The sequence below is a fragment of the Scyliorhinus torazame genome, chromosome 12, assembly GCF_047496885.1.
Source record: "Scyliorhinus torazame isolate Kashiwa2021f chromosome 12, sScyTor2.1, whole genome shotgun sequence".
In the NCBI taxonomy this organism is placed as follows: domain Eukaryota; kingdom Metazoa; phylum Chordata; class Chondrichthyes; order Carcharhiniformes; family Scyliorhinidae; genus Scyliorhinus; species Scyliorhinus torazame.
Genome location: NC_092718.1, coordinates 86,098,523 through 86,118,994, shown reverse-complemented (window position 1 = coordinate 86,118,994; position 20,472 = coordinate 86,098,523). Strand labels below are relative to the sequence as shown.

Sequence of the window (20,472 nt, the reverse complement as noted above, 5' to 3'; positions counted from 1 at the left end):
CTTCCCTGCCTGACAGGGACATACATATCAAGGACACGTAGCACCTGTTCCTTGAACAAGTTCCACATTTCACTTGTGTCCTTCCCTGCCAGCCTATGTTCCCAACTTATGCACTTCAATTCTTGTCTGACAACATCGTATTTACCCTTCCCCCAATTGTAAACCTTGCCCTGTTGCACGTACCTATCCCTCTCCATTACTAAAGTGAAAGTCACAGAATTGTGGTCACTATCTCCAAAATGCTCCCCCACTAACAAATCTATCACTTGCCCTGGTTCATTACCCAGTACTAAATCCAATATTGCCCCTCCTCTGGTCGGACAATCTACATACTGTGTTAGAAAAGCTTCCTGGACACACTGCACAAACACCACCCCATCCAAACTATTTGATCTAAAGAGTTTCCACTCAATATTTGGGAAGTTAAAGTCGCCCATGACTACTACCCGATGACTTCTGCACCTTTCCAAAATCTGTTTCCCAATCTGTTCCTCCATATCTCTGTTACTATTGGGGGGCCTATAGAAAACTCCTAACAAGGTGACTGCTCCTTTCCTATTTCTGACTTCAACCCATACTACCTCAATAGGGTGATACTCCTCGAACTGCCTTTCTGCAGCTGTTATACTATCTCTAATTAATAATGCCATCCCCCCCACCTCTTTTACCACCCTCCCTAATCTTATTGAAACATCTATAACCAGGGACCTCCAACAACCATTTCTGCCCCTCTTCTATCCAAGTTTCCGTGATGGCCACCACATCGTAGTCCCAAGTACCGATCCATGCCTTAAGTTCACCCACCTTATTCCTGATGCTTCTTGCGTTGAAGTATACACACTTCAACCCATCTCAGTGCCTGAAAGTACTCTCCTTTGTCAGTGTTCCCTTCCCCACTGCCTCACTACGTGCTTTGGCGTCCTGAATATCGGCTACCTTAGTTGCTGGACTACAAATCCGGTTCCCATTCCCCTGCCAAATTAGTTTAAACCCTCCCGAAGAGTACTAGAAAACCTCCCTCCCAGGATATTGGTGCCCCTCTGGTTCAGATGCAACCCGTCCTGCTTGTACAGGTCCCACCTTCCCCAGAATGCGCTCCAATTATCCAAATACCTGAAGCCCTCCCTCCTACACCATTCCTGCAGCCACGTGTTCAACTGCACTCTCTCCCTATTCCTAGCCTCGCTATCACGTGGCACCGGCAACAAACCAGAGATGACAACTCTGTCTGTCCTGGCTTTTAACTTCCAGCCTAACTCCCTAAACTTGTTTATTACCTCCACACCCCTTTTCCTACCTATGTCGTTGGTACCAATGTGCACCATGACTTCTGGCTGCTCCCCCTCCCCCTTAAGGATCCTGAAGACACGATCCGAGACATCCCTGGCCCTGGCACCCGGGAGGCAACATACCTTCCGGGAGTCTCGCTCGCGACCACAGAATCTCCTATCTATTCCCCTAACCATTGAATCTCCTACAACTATTGCTTTTCTATTCTCCCCCCTTCCCTTCTGAGCCCCAGAGCCAGACTCAGTGCCAGAGACCTGGCCGCTAGGGCCTTCCCCCGGTAGGTCACCCCCCCCCAACAGCATCCAAAACGGTATACTTGTTTTGAAGGGGAACGGCCACGAGGGATCCCTGCACTGTCTGCCTGTTTGTTTTTCTCCCCCTGACTGTAACCCAGCTATTCTTGTCCTGTACCTTGGGTGTGGTTACCTCCTTGTAACTCTTCTCAATCACCCCCTCTGCCTCCCGGATGATCCGAAGTTCATCCAGCTTCAGCTCCAGTTCCCGAACACGGTCTTTGAGGAGCTGAAGTTGGGTGCACTTCCCGCAGGTATAGTCAGCGGGGACACCGGTGGTATCCCTCACCACCCACATCCTACAGGAGGAGCATGCAACTGGCCTGGTATGTATCAAACATGTATCAAAACAGGTTACAACAACTAAACACACTGGGAAACATACTTCCCAGCAATCAACTATACAGTCTGTATAGATTTTACCCCCTTTTTCATCCCCCCTCCCTCTCCCCACTGTAACGAACAGCTCTTCAAACACGGTCACAAACATCCCCCAGCTTTTCTCAAACCATTTGCAGAGCCCCTTAACTCATACTTTTATCTTCTCCTATTGCAGGAAGTCGTACAGGTCACCCAACCAAGCCTCTACCCCAATGCTAACCACTGTGCATTGGCCTTCCTCCTCTCCATGAGCTCTGGCTTCTCTGAAACCCCAAATATCGCCACCAAAGGGTCCAGGTCCACCACCTCCTCCACTATCCTGGCTAAGACCGCCCAGAATCTTCCCAATTTATTGCAACCCCAAAACATATATGCACGTGTTTCACTGGCCCCCGCCCACACCTCTCACACTCACCTGCTAACCCCTGGAAGAACCCACTCATTCTCGGCCGAGTCAAATGCACCCTGTGCTCCACCTTAAACTGTGTCAGACTCTCCTTGCACAGGAAGAGGTCCCGTTTACCCTATGCAGTGCCTCACTCCATACTCCCCAATTGATCTCCCCTCCCAACTCCCCTTCCCATTTCTCCTTGATCTTCACCATCCGCTCGCCTCCCTGCTCCCCCAGCCACTTATATCTATCCCCAATTCTTCCCTCCCCTTCCACATCCAGAAGCAGCAGTCACTCCAGCAGGGTGTATCCCGGCAACCATGGGAACCCCCTCCAGACCTTTTGTGCAAAGTCCCGAACCTGTAGATACCTAAACTCACTCCCTCTCGGCAGCTCTACCCTCTCCCTTAGCTCCTCCAGACTGGCGAACCCTTCCTCCAAATACAGATCCCTCACCTTGACCAGCCCCACGTCCCTCCACCTCCTGAATACACTATCCATCTCCCCGGCTCAAACCCATGATTCTCCCACAGCGGCGTTAGCACCGACATCCCTTCCACCCGAAAATGCCTCCTCAATTGATTCCATATCTTCTTTTTTAAAATAAATTTAGAGTAGAGAATTATTTTTCTTTTCCAATTAAGGGGCCATTTAGCGTGGCCAATCCACCTAACCAGCACATCTTTGGGTTGTGGGGGTAAAACTCACTCAGACACGGGGAGAATGTGCAAACTCCATACGGGTGACCCAGGGCTGGGATTCAAACCCGGGTCCTCAGCGCCATAGGCAGCAATGCTAACCACTGTGCCACGTGCCGCCTTTCCGCTGACTGTTCTTAATGAATCCCTGCCTCTCCAAATGCAGAATTATGACTCTCAGAATTGCTTCCAATAGTCTCCCCCTCCCCCCCCCCTTCCCCAACTGAGGTTGGACTGACTGGCCTGTAATTTCCTAGTTTATCACTTTTTTCCTTCTTGAATGATGGTACCACATTGACTATCATCCAGTCCTCTGGCACCTCTCTTGTGGCCAGCGAGGATTTGAAAATTATTGCCAACCTTGCTATTTCCTCCCTTGCCTCACTCAACAGCCTGGGATACATTTCACCTGGTCCTGGAGATTTGTCTACATTTAAGCTTGCTAGACCACTCAGAACCTCCCCTCTGTCTATGTTAATCTCTTTAATTTTATTACAGGCCTTCTCCCTGATTTCTTTTTTTTTGATAAACAATTTTATTAAGACATTTAGCCACAATAAACAACAATAATATAAAACAGTGTGCAAAAAACAATCATTACAGTGCAAGAAACCCAGCTCCCCTCCCACAAGGACCAGCCTAACCACCCCCCTAACCTGACGATTAATTTGCCGCAAAAAGTCGATAAATGGTTGCCACCTCCGGGCGAACCCTGACAGTGACCCTCTCAGAGCTAACTTAATTTTCTCCAGACCGAGAAAGCTCGCCATATCTGATAGCCAGGCCTCCGACTTCGGAGGTTTTGAGTCCCTCCATGCCAGCAGAATTTGTCGCCGGTCTACCAGGGAAGCAAAGGCCAAAACGTCGACCTTTGTCTCCCCCAGGACTCCCGGGTCCTCCGAAACCCCAAAAATAGCCACCTCTGGACTCATCACCACCCCTGTTTTCAGTACCCGGGACATAACATCCGCGAACCCCTGCCACTACCCCCTGAGTTTTGGGCATGCCCAAAACAAGTGGACATGGTTCGCCGGCCCTCCCGAACATCTGGTGCACCTGTCCTCCAATCCGAAAAATTTACTCATCCAGGCCACTGTCCTGTGGGCCCGGTGGACAACCTTAAATTGAATCAGGCTGAGCCTGGCGCATGTTGCGGTCGCGTTTACCCTGCTCAATGCCTCCACCCACAAGCCCTCATCCATCTCACCTCCGAGCTCCTCTTCCCCCTTAAGCTTCAGCTCCTCGGTCTGTGACTCCTCTGCTCCCATAAGTTCTTTATATATATCCGAGTCCCTCCACTCCCCCACCCATCCACTGGACACTACCCTGTCCTGGATCCCCCTAAGTGGCAGGCGTGGGAAGGATGGAATCTGCCTGCGTAGAAAGTCCCGCACCTGCAGGTACCTGAACTCATTCCCTCTCACCAGCCCAAATTTCTCCTCTAACGCCCTCATGCTCGGGAAGCTCCCGTCCAAGAACAAATCCCCCATCCTCTCAATCCCAGCCCTCCGCCATGTTCGGAACCCACCGTCTATATTCCCCGGGGCAAACCGGTGATTGTCGCAAATTGGGGACCAAACCGATGCTCCCATTCCCCCCACGTGCCTTTGGCCCCAGATCTGCAAAGTCGCCACCACTATGGGGCTGGTGGAGTTCCGTGCCGGCAGGAGCGGCAGTGGTGCCGTAACCAGGGCCGTCAAACTGGTCCCCCTACACGAAGTGGCCTCCATTCGCCCCCAAACCGACCCCGCACCCACGACCACTTCCTTATCATAGCTTTGTTGGCCGCCCAGTAGTAATTACTAAAGTTTGGCAGCGCCAGCCCCCCTTCCCCTCGGTTCCTCTCGAGCATCACCCTCTTCATCCGCGGGGACTTTCCCGCCCACACAAATCCCATAATCATTTTATTAACCTTCTTGAAAAAAGACCGTGGAATGAAAATGGGGAGACACTGGAAGACGAACAGGAATCTCGGGCGGATCGTCATTTTCACCGTCTGCACTCTCCCCGCTAGTGTCAGTGGGAGCACACCCCACCTCCGGAACTCAGCCCTCATTTGCTCCACCAACCGAGACAAGTTCAACTTGTGCAGGCGGTCCCAGTCCCGCGCCACCTGTATCCCTAAGTATCTAAAACTGTCCCCCACTAACCTGAATGGCAGCCCCTCAACCTACCCTCCTGGCCCCGTACCAGCCCCTAGAAGCTCTGAGGGCAATTGCCAGCGGCTCCATTGCTGACGCAAACAGCAGTGGGGAGAGGGGACACCCCTGCCTTGTCCCACGATAGTCTGAAATAGTCAGATGTTGTCCTGTTCGTCCTCACACTCTCCTCCGGAGCCTGGTACAACAGTCTGATCCAGTCGATAAAGCCCTCCCCGAACCCAAAACGTCCCATCACCTCCCATAGATAGTCCCACTCAACCCGGTCGAAAGCCTTCTCGGCATCCAATTCCACAACTCCCTCTACCTCCCTACTCTCCGGGGGCATCATAATCACATTCAGCAGTCTTCTTAGGTTGGCCACCAGCTGCCTGCCCTTGACAAACCTGGTTTGATCTTCCATAATGACGTCTGGCACACAGTCCTCTATCCTAGCCGCCAAGAGCTTGACCAGAATTTTAGCATCTACGTTGAGCATAGAGATCGGCCTATAGGACCCACATGCCTCCGGGTCTTTGTCCAGTTTCAATATCAGGGAAATGGTGGCCTGTGACTTCGTCGGGGGTAATACCCCTCTGTCTCTTTCCTCATTAAAAACCCGAGCCAGCACTGGCCCCACTATCTTGGAGAACTTTTTGTAAAACTCCATCGGATACCCATCCGGCCCCGGGCTTTACCCGATTGGGTGGCCCTCAAGCCCACCAATATTTCTTCAGTTCTGATTGGGGCCCTCAACCCATCTACCAATCCACTGCCCACTTTTGGGAAGGTCAGTTCATCCAGAAAGAGTCACATCCCCTCCGGCCCCGCGGGGGGAGGGGGGTTCAACCCCGCCGGATCCCCTAGCAAGTCCCCCGTCCCCCCCGTCCCCCCGTCCCCCTGTCGACTACCTTCCCTATTTCCCTGGCCGCTTCCCTCTTCCTCAGTTGCTGTGCCAGCATTCTACTGGCTTTCTCCCCGTGCTCATAAATCGCACCCCTCGTCTTCCTAAGCTTCTCCACAGCCTTACCTGTGGACGACACCCCAAACCCGGTCTGTAGCCTTAGTCATTCCCTTAATAGCTCTTCCCTCGGGTTCTCTGCCTATCTCCTGTCTGTCTGTATGATCCCCTTACCAGTCTGTCCATTTCTGCCCTGTCTGTCCTGTCCCTATGTGCTCTGATCAAAATCAGCTCCCCTCTCACCACCGCCTTCAGCGCCTCCCAGAGCACCGCAGCTGAGACTTCCCCTGTGTCATTGACCTGCAGGTAGTTTTGCATACATTTCCTCACCCTCTCACACACCGCCTCGTCCACCAACAAACCGACCTCCAGCCTCCATTGAGGGCGCTGAAAGCTTTCCTTGCAGACCTGCAGATCAACCCAGTGTGGAGCATGGTCCGAAATAGCGATCGCCGAATATTCTACGTCCGTCACCCCCGCTAACAAATCCCTGCTCATGATGAAAAAAATCAATTCGGGAATACACCTTATGGACATGTGAATCGGACGAAAACTCCCTCCCCTTCGGCAGACTAGCCCGCCATAGATCAGCCCCCCCCCCAATTTGCTCCATGATCCCCCTCAGTTTTTTCGCCATTGCCTGCACCTTACCCGTTCTTGAGCACGACCGGTCTAGGCCGGGTCAAACTGTGTTAAAATCCCCTCCCATAATCAGTCTGTGCGAGTCCAGGTCAGGTATCTTCCCCAGCAGTCTCTTAATAAAATCCACATCATCCCAATTCGGGGCATATTCATTGACCAAAACTACCCTCATCCCCTCAAGCTTGCCACTCACCATGACAAATCTGCCTCCCCCATTCGAGATTGTGCTGCCCGCCTCAAATTGCACCCGTTTGTTGACCAAAATCGCGACCCCCTCCCTGATTTCTATACCCTCATTGTCCTTCTCACGAGTGAACACTAACACAAAGTATTCATTGAGAACCCTACCTACACCCGCGAGCTTCACACACAAATTACCACCGTGGTCCTCAATGGGCCCTACTCTTTCCCTAGTTATCCTTTTACCGTTTAAAAAAAAAAATTTAGAGTACCCAATTCATTTTTTCCAATTAAGGGGCAATTTAGTATGGACAATCCACCTAACCTGCACATCTTTGGGTTGTGGGGGTGAAACCCATGCAAACACGGGCAGAATGTGCAAACTCCACACGGACAGTGACCCAGGGCCAGGATCGAACCCGGGTCCTTGGCGCCGTGAGGTGGCAGTGCTAACCACTGCACCACCGTGCTGCCCTATCCTTTTACACTTAATGTACTTGCAAAACACCTTAGGATTTCTTTTATTTTACATGCCAGTATCCTTTCATGTCCCTTTTTTGCTCTCTTAATTTCCTTTTTAAGTTTCCTTTTGCACATTCTATATCGCTCGAAGGCTTCTGCTTTATTGAGCCCTCGATACCTGCCATAATAGCTCCTTTTTCTCCTTATTCAATGCTGCATATCCCTCAATATCCAAGGTGCACTGGGATTGTCGGTCCCAACCTTTATCTTGATTGGAACATGTTGGCCCTGCACCCTTCCTATTTCCTCTTGAATGCGTTCCACTGTTCTGTCAGATTTAGCTAAAAGCATCTGCTCACAGTCGACTCTGGCCAAATCATATCTGTTCTTATTAAAATCGGCCTTCCCCCGGTTTAGAATTTTGATCTCGGGCCCATCCTTGTCCTTTTCCATAATCTTGAATCTAACAGAGTTATGGTCACCGTCTACAAAATGATCCCCCACTGACACTTCAACCATCTGCCCAGCTTCGTTACCGGAACATAAGTCCAGGACCGCCCCGTCTCTTGTACCTACTGGCTCAAAAGGTTCTCTTGGAATTTCAATTCCACTCCCTCTAAACCTTTCACATTTTGGCTTCGCCAGTTAATATTGGGGAAGTTGAAATCCCCCACTGTCACTACCCTATTACTTTTCTCTGAAATTTGCCTACATATCTGCTCTTCTATTTCTCTCGCACTTTCAGGCGGCCTTTGGAACATTCACAGCAATATGATAGCTCCTTTTTGGTTTTTATGTTCGACCCATATGGCTTCAGTTGAAGAGCCTTCTAAGGTACCGTCCTTCCTTACTGCTGTAATTGATTCCCTAATCAAAATTGCGACCCCCCCTCTTTTATCTCCTTCCCTATCTCGCCTGAAGATCCTGTATCCTGGAATATTGAGCTGCCAATCTTGCCTCTCTCTCCACTATGTGTCGGTGACCGCAGTGACATCATACCCCGATGTTTTAATTTGTGCTCTCAACTCATCTGCTTTGTTCGTCAGACTCCTTGTATTAAAATAAATACCATCCAATCTTGCCAAATTCCCTTGTGACTTAACTGATCTAGACATTCTATGCCTTCCTGACTCACTAGTTGTCTTGTCTAATTTTAGCTGTGCAGCTATCCCAGCTGAACCTTCTCTCAGGATCCCAGGCCCCTGCCAAGTTAGTTTAAACCTTCTTCAACAGCACTCGCAAACCTCCCTGCAAGGACACTGGTCCCATTTTGGTTCAGGTGCAAACCGTCTGCCTTTTACAGGTCCCACCGTCCCCTAAAACAGTCCCAATGTCCCAGAAATCTGAAGCCCTCCCTCCTGCACCACCTCTCCAGCCACGCATTCATCTGGACTAACCTTCTATTTTTATACTCACTAGCACGTGGCACTGGAAGTAATCCAGAGATTACGACCTTTGGGTGCTGTTTTTAAATCTGCATCCTAGCTCCCTAAATTCTGCTTTCAGGACTTCATCCCTTTTTCTGACTATATCATTGCTATCACAATATGTACCACAATATCTGTCTGTTTCCCTCCACCTTCAGTATGCCCTGTTGCTGTTCAGTGACATTCCTGACACTGGTACCAGGGAGGTAACATACCACCCTGGAGTCTCTTTTCCAACCACAGAAATGCCTGTCTGCTGCCCTTACAATTCAATATCCTACCACTAAAGCCCAGACATTCTTCCTCCTCCCCTGTTCTGCAGCAGACCCACCCATGAGGCCCTGAAGTTGGCTGCCACTGCTTTCCCCCACAGGCATCTCCACTAACAGTATCCAAAATGGTATATCAGTTAGAAAGCGGGATGGCAACAGGGGACTCCTACACTACCTGCCTTCCTCTACTCTGCCTGGTGGTCACCTGTGGTGTGACCACCTCACTGAACTTACTATCTGTGGTGGTATGTATTAGGGGTAATACGGTACACCACGTGTCGACAGGCTATTGGTGGAGGGATGCTGGGTCCTGATAGGACCTGCCACCTACTGGACTCCACCCAGAAATGCCGGTATAAGAACCCAGCTTTTCCCTCCATTTCCCTCAGCAGCTGCATTCTGTAACCACGCTGCTGGGGATAAAGTTCTGCTTAATAAAGCCTTCAATTGACATTACCTCAACCTGCCTCGCATCATATTGACGGTGCTACAATTTATTAAGCAGAATTTAAATTGAAGAAAACGACGTGGGAACATGGAGCTCCGAATCACCCCAGAGTGCCTGCGCATCGCACCCCAAGCAGCTAACTCGGCCTCTATCTTCAAACACTGGATGGCATGCTTTGAGGGCTACCTCCGAACGGCCCCCGGCACACCGACAGACGAACAAAAGATGCAGGTTCTCTATTCCAGGGTGAGTCCTGACGTCTACTCTCTTATCGAGGACGAGGACGGTTTCACTGGTGCCATCGCCGCGCTGAAGGATATCTACATCTGGCCCGCCAACCAGGTTTTTGCTCGCTACCAGCTCGCTACACGACAGCAATTTCCGGGGGAATTGCTGGACGAGTTTTATAACGCCCTGCAGATCCTGGGTCGAAACTGCAACTGCCCGGCGGTAACAGCGAATGAACACACAGAGCTCCTGGTCTGCGATGCGTATGTGGCAGGTTTGGCCTCTTCCCAGATCCGCCTGAGGCTTCTGGAGAAAGAATCTCTGGGACTTACAGAAGCTCGAGCCCTGGCGGCATCCCTCGATGTGGCCTCGTGTAACGCCCGCGCCTACGCCCCCGACCGCACTACAGCCCCTTGGGCTCCGTGGACCCCCGCTGCGGTCGACTCTCCGACACCCCCCCACCCCCGCAAACCTGCGCTGCCAAAACACCAGACCAACCGGGTGGGCCCCGCTGCTATTTTTGCGGCCAGCCGAAACACCCTCGGCAGCGCTGCCCGGCCTGCGTGGCTACCTGCAAAAGCTGCGGGAAGAAGGGCCACGACGCGACAGTGTGCAAGTCCCGCGGGGTCGCCGCTATCTCCGGGGAAGAAACGGGACCTCAGACCCAGCCCCCCCAGCGATCCACGTGCGACCAACGGACCCCGGACGCCACGAGGGAGAGATGGGCGCCGCCATTTAGTCCACCCCCGACTGCGCTCGATCCGTGGACGCCGCCATCTTGGCTGAAGGACCCCGACACAGACGGCCACATACTGCCTGACTACGATGCTCAACTTCAACAACCACGTCTGGCTTCGACGACCCTCGACCAGTTGCGACCCCGGACGCTCCAGACTGCAACCACTACAGTCCTAGTGAATGGCTACGAGACGCCGTGTCTTATCGACTCTGGGAGCACGGAGAGCTTCATTCATCCGGACACGGTAAGGCGCTGTTCCCTCGTAATTCGACCAAGCACCCAGAAAATTTTCCTGGCGGCGGGATCCCACTCCGTTCAGATCACGGGGTTCTGCATGGTGCAGGGGAGGGAGTTCCAAAATTACCGGCTGTATGTCCTCCCCCATCTCTGTGCGCCCACACTCCTAGGGTTGGACTTCCAATGCAACCTCCGGAGTTTAACATTTAAATTTGGCGGCCCTATACCCCCACCGACCGTCTGAGGCCTCGCAACCCTCAAGATTGAACCGCCTTCCTTGTTTGCGAACCTCACCCCAGATTACAAACCCGTCGCCACAAGGAGCAGACGGTACAGCGCCCAGGACCGAGCATTTATCCGGTCCGAAGTCCAGAGGCTGCTGAAGGAAGGCATCATCCAGGCTAGCAACAGTCCCTGGAGAGCCCAGGTGGTAGTCGTTAAGACCGGGGAGAAACAGAGGATGGTCATCGACTATAGTCAGACCATCAACAGGTACACTCAGCTAGATGCGTACCCTCTCCCCCGCATATCCGACATGGTCAATCGGATTGCACAGTACAAGGTCTTTTCCACCGTGGACCTCAAGTCCGCCTACCACCAGCTCCCCATCCGTCCCGGTGACCGCAACTATACTGCCTTCGAAGCAGACGGGCGGTTATACCACTTTTTAAGGGTTCCATTCAGCGTCACGAACGGAGTCTCGGTCTTCCAACGAGAGATGGACCGAATGGTTGACCAGCACGGTTTACGGGCCACGTTCCCGTATCTCGACAACGTCACCATCTGCGGCCACGACCAGCAGGACCACGACGCCAACCTCCAAAAATTCCTCCAGACCGCTCACGCCCTGAACCTCACTTACAACAAAGAAAAATGCGTGTTCCGCACCGATCGTCTAGCCATCCTGGGCTACGTAGTGCGTAATGGAGTGATAGGCCCCAACCCTGAATGCATGCGCCCCTCATGGCGTTCCCTCTCCCCCACTGTGCCAAAGCCCTGAAACGTTGCCTGGGCTTCTTTTCTTATTACGCCCAGTGGGTTCCACAATATGCCGACAAGGCCCGTGCGCTAATCCAGTCCACTACTTTTCCCCTGTCGACAGAGGCATGCCAGGCCTTTAGCCGCATCAAAGCGGATATCGCAAAGGCCACGATGCGCGCCATCGACGAGTCCCTCCCCTTCCAGGTCGAGAGCGACGCATCGGATGTAGCTCTGGCGGCCACCCTCAACCAAGCAGGCAGACCCGTGGCCTTCTTCTCCCGAACCCTCTACGCTTCAGAAATCCGGCACTCCTCATTGGAAAAGGAGGCACAAGCAATAGTGGAAGCTGTGCGACACTGGAGGCATTACCTGGCCGGTAGGAGATTCACTCTCCTCACTGACCAACGGTCGGTTGCCTTCATGTTCGATAATGCACAGCGGGGCAAGATCAAGAACGACAAGATCTTGCGGTGGAGGATCAAACTCTCCACCTTCAATTATGAGATCTTGTACCGTCCCGGAAAGCTGAACGAGCCGTCCGATGCCCTATCTCGCGGCACATGTGCCAATGTACAAGTGGACTGTCTACAAGCCCTCCACGAGGACCTCTGCCACCCGGGGGTCACTCGTTTCTACCACTTCCTTAAGGCCCGCAACCTCCCCTACTCCGTCGAGGACTTCCGAACAGTCACCAGAAACTGCCAGGTCTGCGCTGAGTGCAAACCGCACTTTTTCAGGCCAGATAGAGCGCACCTGGTTAAGGCCTCTCGACGCTTTGAACGCCTCAGTTTGGATTTCAAAGGCCTCCTCCCCTCCGCCGATCGCAACGCGTACTTCCTGAACGTCGTTGACGAATACTCCCGTTTCCCTTTCGCCATCCCCTGCCCCGACATGACAGCGTCCACGGTCATTAAAGCCCTCGGTACCATTTTTACACTGTTCGGTTTCCCCGACTGTATCCATAGCGACAGGGGGTCCTCCTTTATGAGTGACGAACTGCGTCAATTCCTGCTCAGCAAGGGCATAGCCTCGAGCAGGACGACCAGTTACAACCCCCGGGGGAACGGGCAGGTAGAAAGGGAGAATGGAACGGTCTGGAAGGCCGTCCTGCTGGCCCTCTGGTCTAGGAGTCTCCCAATTTCCCGCTGGCAGGAAGTCCTCCCGGATGCCCTTCACTCTATCCGGTCCCTGCTGTGCACCACCATGAATCAAACGCCTCACGAGCGCCTCCTCCTCTTTCCTGGGAAGTCCTCCTCTGGAACGCCACTTCCGACCTGGCTAGCAGCTCCGGGACCCATTCTGCTCCGGAAACATGTGCGGGCGCACAAGTCAGATCCGTTGGTGGAACGGGTGCATCTCCTTCACGCCAACCCACAATACGCCTATGTGGAGTACCCCGATGGCCGACAGGACACGGTCTCCCTGCGAGACCAGGCGCCCGCCGGAGCTACCCACACCCCCCCAATGCCAATCACCACCTCTTCACTCCCGACGGTTCATCCCGCAGCCACCCCCTTCCCGGGGGGTTCGGTTCTCCTCCCAGACCCGCCCAGGAGTAAGGACACAGGGGACAGCGCTACGCTCCCAGAGTTGACGGGACTCGAGCCAGCGCCATCACCAACACGCCCGAGATGATCGGAAAGGACGACCAGGGTTCCCATCCGGCTCATTAAATCACTTTAACTCTCAACGTTTTCAGTTATTGTGTCTTGTTATAGTTATGGCATCATGCCGACCCTGTTTGGCCCGTTGGCCCAGTTGAAGCGATAATTTTGTGTTTTGTTCAAAGTTATGGCACAGTACCGACTCTGTAAACCCCTACCACCATGCGAACCACCATCCCGCCGGGTTCTTTTTCAACAAGGGGTGAATGTGGTGGTATGTATTAGGGGAAATACGGTACACCACGTGTCGACAGGCTATTGGTGGAGGGATGCCAGGTCCTGATAGGATCTGCCACCTACTGGACTCCACCCAGAAATGCCCGTATAAGAACCCAGCTTTTCCCTCCATTTCCCTCAGCAGCTGCATTCTGTAACCACGCTGCTGGGGATAAAGTTCTGCTTAATAAAGCCTTCAATTGACATTACCTCAACCTGCCTCGCGTCATATTGACGGTGCTACACTATCCATGACCTGCTCAGCATCGCGGACATCCCACAGCGAATCCACTCTCCGCTCCAGCTCCGAATTGCAGTTAGCCAGTAGCTGCAGTTGGACACACTTCCTGCACATGTAGTCACCAGGGACAACTGAAGCTTCCATTATTTGCCACATAGTATAGGAGGAGCGTATTGCAGGTGCAAGCTCTCCTGCCATGACTATCCTTAACCACCTTATTTACTCTCTTTTAACAAAATTTAAGCTATATAAGAATTCCAGCACACCACACATCCCATCACAATATCTTAAAAATCTCACCTCCGATCACAGGTCCCCTATATGAATCCCAATTCTGGTTGGCACTATTGCCTCACATTTTTCCACGTTTTCCCCCCCCCCCTTATTTTATATCTGTGTGTTCACATTTAGAACAGAAAACCATTTGTGATTTCCCAATGCCTGGCAGACAGTCTCAATGGGGGCAGCCTCTCCCTCCAACTCCCCCCCCCCCCCCCCCCCCCCCCCCCCCCCCCCCACGGACCGTGCCTGAGGGAAGGTGGATATACTGACAGGGGAGAGACACCGCCCCTTTGAGGGATGGAGGTGAGGGGAGAGATTAATGTTGAAAACGAGAACAGGAATGAGTTAATGGTGACAGTTTGAAGGATTGCGAGTGGGGAATTCCAATCCATCAGGAATCAGAGGCACGGATCTTTCCTCCCAGGCACACACTACTTTCGGTATACTTTCAGGAACTGAGACACTGCTCTGGGTGAATGCCCATAATTCATGTTCGGACACATTCCTCTCCCTCTCACTGAGCTCCTGGTCTTATCAACTACGTCCGTCGCCCGACGGGGTGGGAGGGGGTGGGGGGGTGGGAGGAGGGGGGTGGGGGGGAGAGGGGGGGTGGTGGGGGGGGGAGGAGGGGGGTGGGGGGGGAGCAGGGGGGTAGGGGGGGAGAGGAGGGGGGGTGGGAGGGGGTGCATAGGGAAGATTCACCAGAATGATCCCGAAGCTGAAAAGGTTAAATTCCGAGGACATGTTTCACAGGCCAGAACTGTATACACTCCGGTCTGGAAGATTAAGGAGTCATCTCATATCGAGAGGTTTGAAGATGATTTTTAAAAAATTCATTTACGGGATGTGGGCGTCGCTGGTATTTATTGCCCATCCCTAGCTGCCCTTCAGAAGGTGGTGATGAGGTGCCTTCTTGAACCGCTGCAGTCCTTGAGGTGCAGGTGCACCCACTGTGCCATTAGGGAGGGAGTTCTAGGATGTTGCCCCAACGACAATGAAGGAACGGCGATATATTTCCAAGTCAGGGTGGTGAGTGACTTGGAGGGGAACCTCCAGGTGGTGGGGTTCCAAGGTATCTATTGCCCTTGTCCTTCTGGATGGCATCAGTCATAGGTTTGGAAGGTTCTGTTTAAGGAACCGTGGCGCTTTACTGCAGTGCATCTTGTAGATGGTACACACGGCTACCACTGTTCGTCAGTGATGGAGGGTTTGAATATTTGTGGAAGGGGCAGCAATCAAGCAGCTGCTTTGTCCTGGATGGTATCGAGCTTCTTGAATGTTATTGGAGCTGCACTCATCCAGGCAAGTGGAGAGTATTCCGTTACACTCCTGACTTGTGCCTTGTAGATGGTGGACAGTCTTTGGGGGATCAGGAAGGGAGTTGTTCGCCGCAGGATTCCTACCCTTTGACCTGCCCTGGTAGCCACAGTATTAATGGGGCTAGTCCAATTCAGTTTCTGATCCTTTTTTAAAATAAATTTAGAGTGCCCAATTCATTTTTTCCAATTAAGGGGCAATTTAGCGTGGCCAATCCACCTACCCTGCACATCTTTTGGGTTGTGGGGGCGAAACCCACGCAGACACGGGGAGAATGTGCAAACTCCACACGGACAGTGACCCAGAGCCGGGACCGAACCTGGGACCTCGGCACCGTGAGGCAGCAGTGCTAACCACTGTGCCACCGTGCTGCCCACCCCATTGACTCCTTGGTGTCAAGGGCAGTCACTCTCACCTCACATCTGGCATTCAGTTCTTTCGTCCATGTTTGAACCAACGCTGTAATGAGGTCAGGAGTTGAGTGACCTTGGCAAAACATAAACTAAGCTTCCGTGAGCAGGTTATTGCTGAGTAAGTGCCACTCGATAGCACTGTTGATGATGCCTTCAATCACTTTACTGAAGATGGAGAGTTGACTATTAGGCTGGGATTTTGCTGGGTTAGATTTCATCTGTTTCTTGTGTACACATCTGGGCAATTTTCCACATTGCCCGGTAGCTGCCAGTGTTGCAGCTGCACTGGAGACTGAGATGGGACATCTGCTTGGCACTTCTGGCTGAACATTGTTGCGAATGCCTCCACCTTGTCTTTCGCACATATGTGCTGGGCTCCTCCATCATTGAGGATCGGGATATTTGTGGAGCCGCCTCCTCCAGTGAGTTGCTTAATTGTCCACCACCATTCACGGCTAGATGTGGCAGAACTACAGAGCTTAGGTTTGCTGCGTTCATTATGGAATTGCTTAGCTCTGTCTATTACTTGCTGCTTATGCTGTTTATGCTGTTTGGCTGAGTACAATTCTGCTGCTGCTGATGGCCCACTGTGCCTCATGGATGCCCAGTCTTGAGTTGCTAGATCTGTTCGAAGTCTATCCATTTAGCATGGTGGTAGTGCCATACAACACGATGGAGGGTATCCTCAATGTGAAGATTGGACTTTGTCTCCACAAGGACAGTGCGGTGGTCACCGATGCATCTGCAACAGGCAGGTTGGTGAGGATGAGGTCAAATATGTTGTTCCCTCTTGTTGGTTCCCTCACCACCTGCTGCAGTCCCAGTCTAGCAGCTATGTCCTTTAGGACCCAGCCAGCTCTATCTGTGGTGGTACTACCGAGCCTCTCTTGGTGATGGACATTGAAGTCCCCACCCAGAGTATATTCTGTGCCCTTACCACCCTCAGTGGTTCCTCCAAGTGGTGTTCAACATGGAGGAGCACTGATTCATCAGCTGATGGTGGACGGTACTTTGTAATCAGCAGGAGGTTTCCTTGCCCATGTTTGACCTGAAGCCATAAACCTTCATGGAGTACAGAGTCAATGTTGAGGACTCCCAGAGCAACTCCCCCCTGACTGCACACCATTGTGCCACAGCCTCTGCTGTGCCTGTCCTGACGGTGAGACAGGTCATACCCAGGAATGGTCATAGTGGTGTCTGGGACATTGTAAGATATGATTCTGTGAGTATGACTATATCAGGCAGTTGTTTAACTAGTCTGTGAGACAGCTCTCCCAACTTTGGCACAAAGCTCCAAGATGTTAGTAGGGAGGGCTTTTCAGTGTTGACAGGGCTGGGTTTGCTGTTGTTGTTTTGGTGCCTGGGTTAATTCCGGATGGTCTGTCCGGTTTCATTCCTTTTTTGTGTTTTTGTAGTTGAATAGAACTGAGCAGCTTGCTGGGCCATTTCAGAGGCCATTTAAGAGTCAATCACATTGCTTTGGGTCTGGAGTCACGTGTAGGCCAGACCAGGTAAGAATGGCAAGTTTCCTTCCCTAAAGGACATTAATGAACCAGATGGGTTTTTACGACAATTGACAATCTCATCATTAGACTTTTAATTTCAGATATTTTATTGAATTTAAATTCAACCACTTGCTGTGGTGGGATTCGAACCTGGGTCCCCAGATGAATACCCTGGGTTTCTGGATTACTAGTCCAGCGACAATACCATTACACCACCGCCTCCTCATGTTCCTGTGTAACAGGCTCAAGAGGGCTGAATGCGGCCTTCTCCTGTTCCTGTGTATTGGGCACGGAGAGGGTTGAATGGGGCCTCCTCTTGTTCCTGTGCAACGGACTTGAGGGGGTTGAATGGGGCCGTCTCCTGTTCCTGTGAAACAGGCTTGAGAGGGCTGAATGCAGCCTTGTCCTGTTCTTGTGTGCTGGCCACGAGAGGGCTGAATGTGGCTTCCCGTTCCTGTGAAACAGGCTCAAGAGGCTGAATGGATGTCCTCATGTTCCTGTGTGATGGGCTCAAGTGGGCTAAATGTGTCTCTTCCTATGTAACAGGCTGGAGAGGGCTGAATGGGGCCTGCTCCTGTTCCTGTGTAACACATTCGAGGGTTGAATGTGTGTCTTCCTGTTCCTATGTAACAGGCTGGAGAGGGCTGAATGGGGCCTGCTCCTGTTCCTGTGTAACACATTCGAGGGCTGAATGTGTCTCTTTCTGTTCCTATGTAACAGGCTGGAGAGGGCTGAATGGGGCCTTTTCCTGTTCCTGTGTAACAGGTTCGGGGGGTGTTGAATGGGCCCTCCTATTACTGAGTAACTGGTTCGAAAGAGCTGAATGGGGCCTCCTCCTGTTCTTGTGTTACAGGCTCAAGGAGGCTGAATGGGCCTCGTCCTGTTCCAAACAGAGACTTATGCTTCCAGCGGTCACCAATTTGACTGTGTTTGTTTGACAGGTCAGACCGTGACGACTGTGGAGGAGGAGCGGAAACTCAACCGGCGTTTTACAAAACCACTAGCAGAATTCATTGAATTAATGAACAATCTGAATCTGCCGAAGCCTGCACAGATTGGTGAGTAGCCCTCAGTCCCCCTCAAGCACCGAAACAGATAACTGCAGCGATTGCAGAGGGAGCCTGCATTCCTCGAGCGCCTATTATCCCTCAGGATTTCCCAAACACTTTCCCAGTCAACAAGGGACATTTGTTGGAGCAAGGCTGCTGCTGTAATGTATGAAATGCAGCGGCTACTTTTACAACAGCAGGATCCCACGAACAAAAATGTGACTTGATCCATATTGTCTGTTTTTCAGTGATGTTGCTTGAGGGATATATATTGGCACCAGGACACCTGGGAGAACCCCCCCCCCCTGCACTCCCCTCCTTCCAAATAGTGACAGTGGGATCTTTTCCACCCACCCGAGATGGCAGACAGACCTCCCTCAGTACTGGCCCTCCAACAGTGCAGCACTTCCTCAGTACTGAGCCTCTGACAGTGCAGCACTCCCTCAGTACTCATCCACTGACAGTGCAGCACTCCCTCAGTACTGACCCTCTGAAAGTGCAGCATTCCCTCAGTACTCATCCTCTGACAGTGCAGCACTCTCTCAATACTGATCCTGCAACTGTGCAGCGCTCCTTCAGTACTGACCCTGCAACAGCGCAGCACTCCTTCAGTACTGACCCTCTGACAGTGCAGCGCTCCTTCAGTACTGACCCTCTGACAGTGCAGCACTCCTTCAGTATTGACCCTGTGACAGTGCAGCACTCCTTCAGTACTGACCCTGCAACTATGCAGTGCTCCCTCAGTACTGACCCTGCGACAGTGCCCCACTTCTCCAGTACTGGCCCTGCGACAGTGTAGCAGTCCAGTGCAGCAGGATCCTCCTATTTGACTGGTTAATATTTGCTCAACTTCTGCCTCTCACGTGTACAGACGTTGCTGTTCCTGCCAATATACGATGTGGAATCCAGGATGACCCTATTGCGCTAGGCCCTAGGACATAGAATGCAACTCTGACCTGCAGGGCCTCACTGACCAATCACCATCAGGCACTCCACAAGAGAACGAGCTGCCAGCTGCGACAATGGCCGAAGACGTCAAATGTCAGATGATTCATCAGCTGCGTCGATTCTAATTCGAATATGTTCCTGCCTGGAGTTCAGGCCAGCCTTTGAATCTTTATTCGATCTGTTCCTTGTTCTTTAATCACCGAGAGAACACGAAAATCAGAATATACTGTACATGATTGCTTCCACTGTTGAAATAAAATCTTCGACAATCACACTTTATACAGATTAAATCTCCCTCTACACTGTCCCCATCAAACACTCCCAGGACAGGTACAGCATGGGGTTAGATACAGAGTAAAGCTCCCTCTATACTGTCCCCATCAAACACTCCCAGGACAGGTACAGCACGGGGTTAGATACAGAGTAAAGCTCCCTCTACACTGTCCCCATCAAACACTCCCAGGACAGGTACAGCACAGGGTTAGATACAGAGTAAAGCTCCCTCTACACTGTCCCCATCAAACACTCCCAGGACAGGTACAGCACAGGGTTAGATACAGAGTAAAGCTCCATCTACACTGTCCCCATTAAACACTCCCAGGACAGGTACAGCACGGGGTTAGATACAGAGTAAAGCTCCCTCTACACTGTCCCCATCAAACACTCCCAGGACAGGTACAGCATGGGGTTAGATACAGAGTAAAGCTCCCTCTACACTGTCCCCATCAAACACTCCCAGGACAGGTACAGCATGGGGTTAGATACAGAGTAAAGCTCCCTCTACACTGTCCCCATCAAACACTCCCAGGACAGGTACAGCACAGGGTTAGATACAGAGTAAAGCTCCCTCTACACTGTCCCAATCAAACACTCCCAGGACAGATACAGCACAGGGTTAGATACAGAGTAAAGCTCCCTCTACACTGTCCCCATCAAACACTCCCAGGACAGGTACAGCACGGGGTTAGATACAGATTAAATCTCCCTCTTCACTGTCCCCATCAAACACTCCCAGGACAGGTACAGCACAGGGTTAGATACAGATTAAATCTCCCTCTACACTGTCCCC

General features: G+C 51.9%; 1 protein-coding gene across 2 annotated transcripts in view; it reads left to right on the top strand.

Annotated features, from left to right (window-relative positions):
- ethe1 (ETHE1 persulfide dioxygenase) overlaps positions 1-19,675 on the top strand; it is a 76,102-nt gene extending 56,427 nt beyond the window's left edge. For both annotated transcript variants that reach the window (XM_072468948.1, XM_072468947.1), the window contains exons 6-7: positions 18,348-18,464; positions 19,327-19,675. In XM_072468948.1, coding sequence (XP_072325049.1) covers positions 18,348-18,464; positions 19,327-19,397 — 188 coding nt within the window. In that variant the 3' untranslated portion in view covers positions 19,398-19,675. The remainder of the gene's footprint in view (positions 1-18,347; positions 18,465-19,326) is intronic.
- The last annotated feature ends 797 nt before the right edge of the window (positions 19,676-20,472 follow it).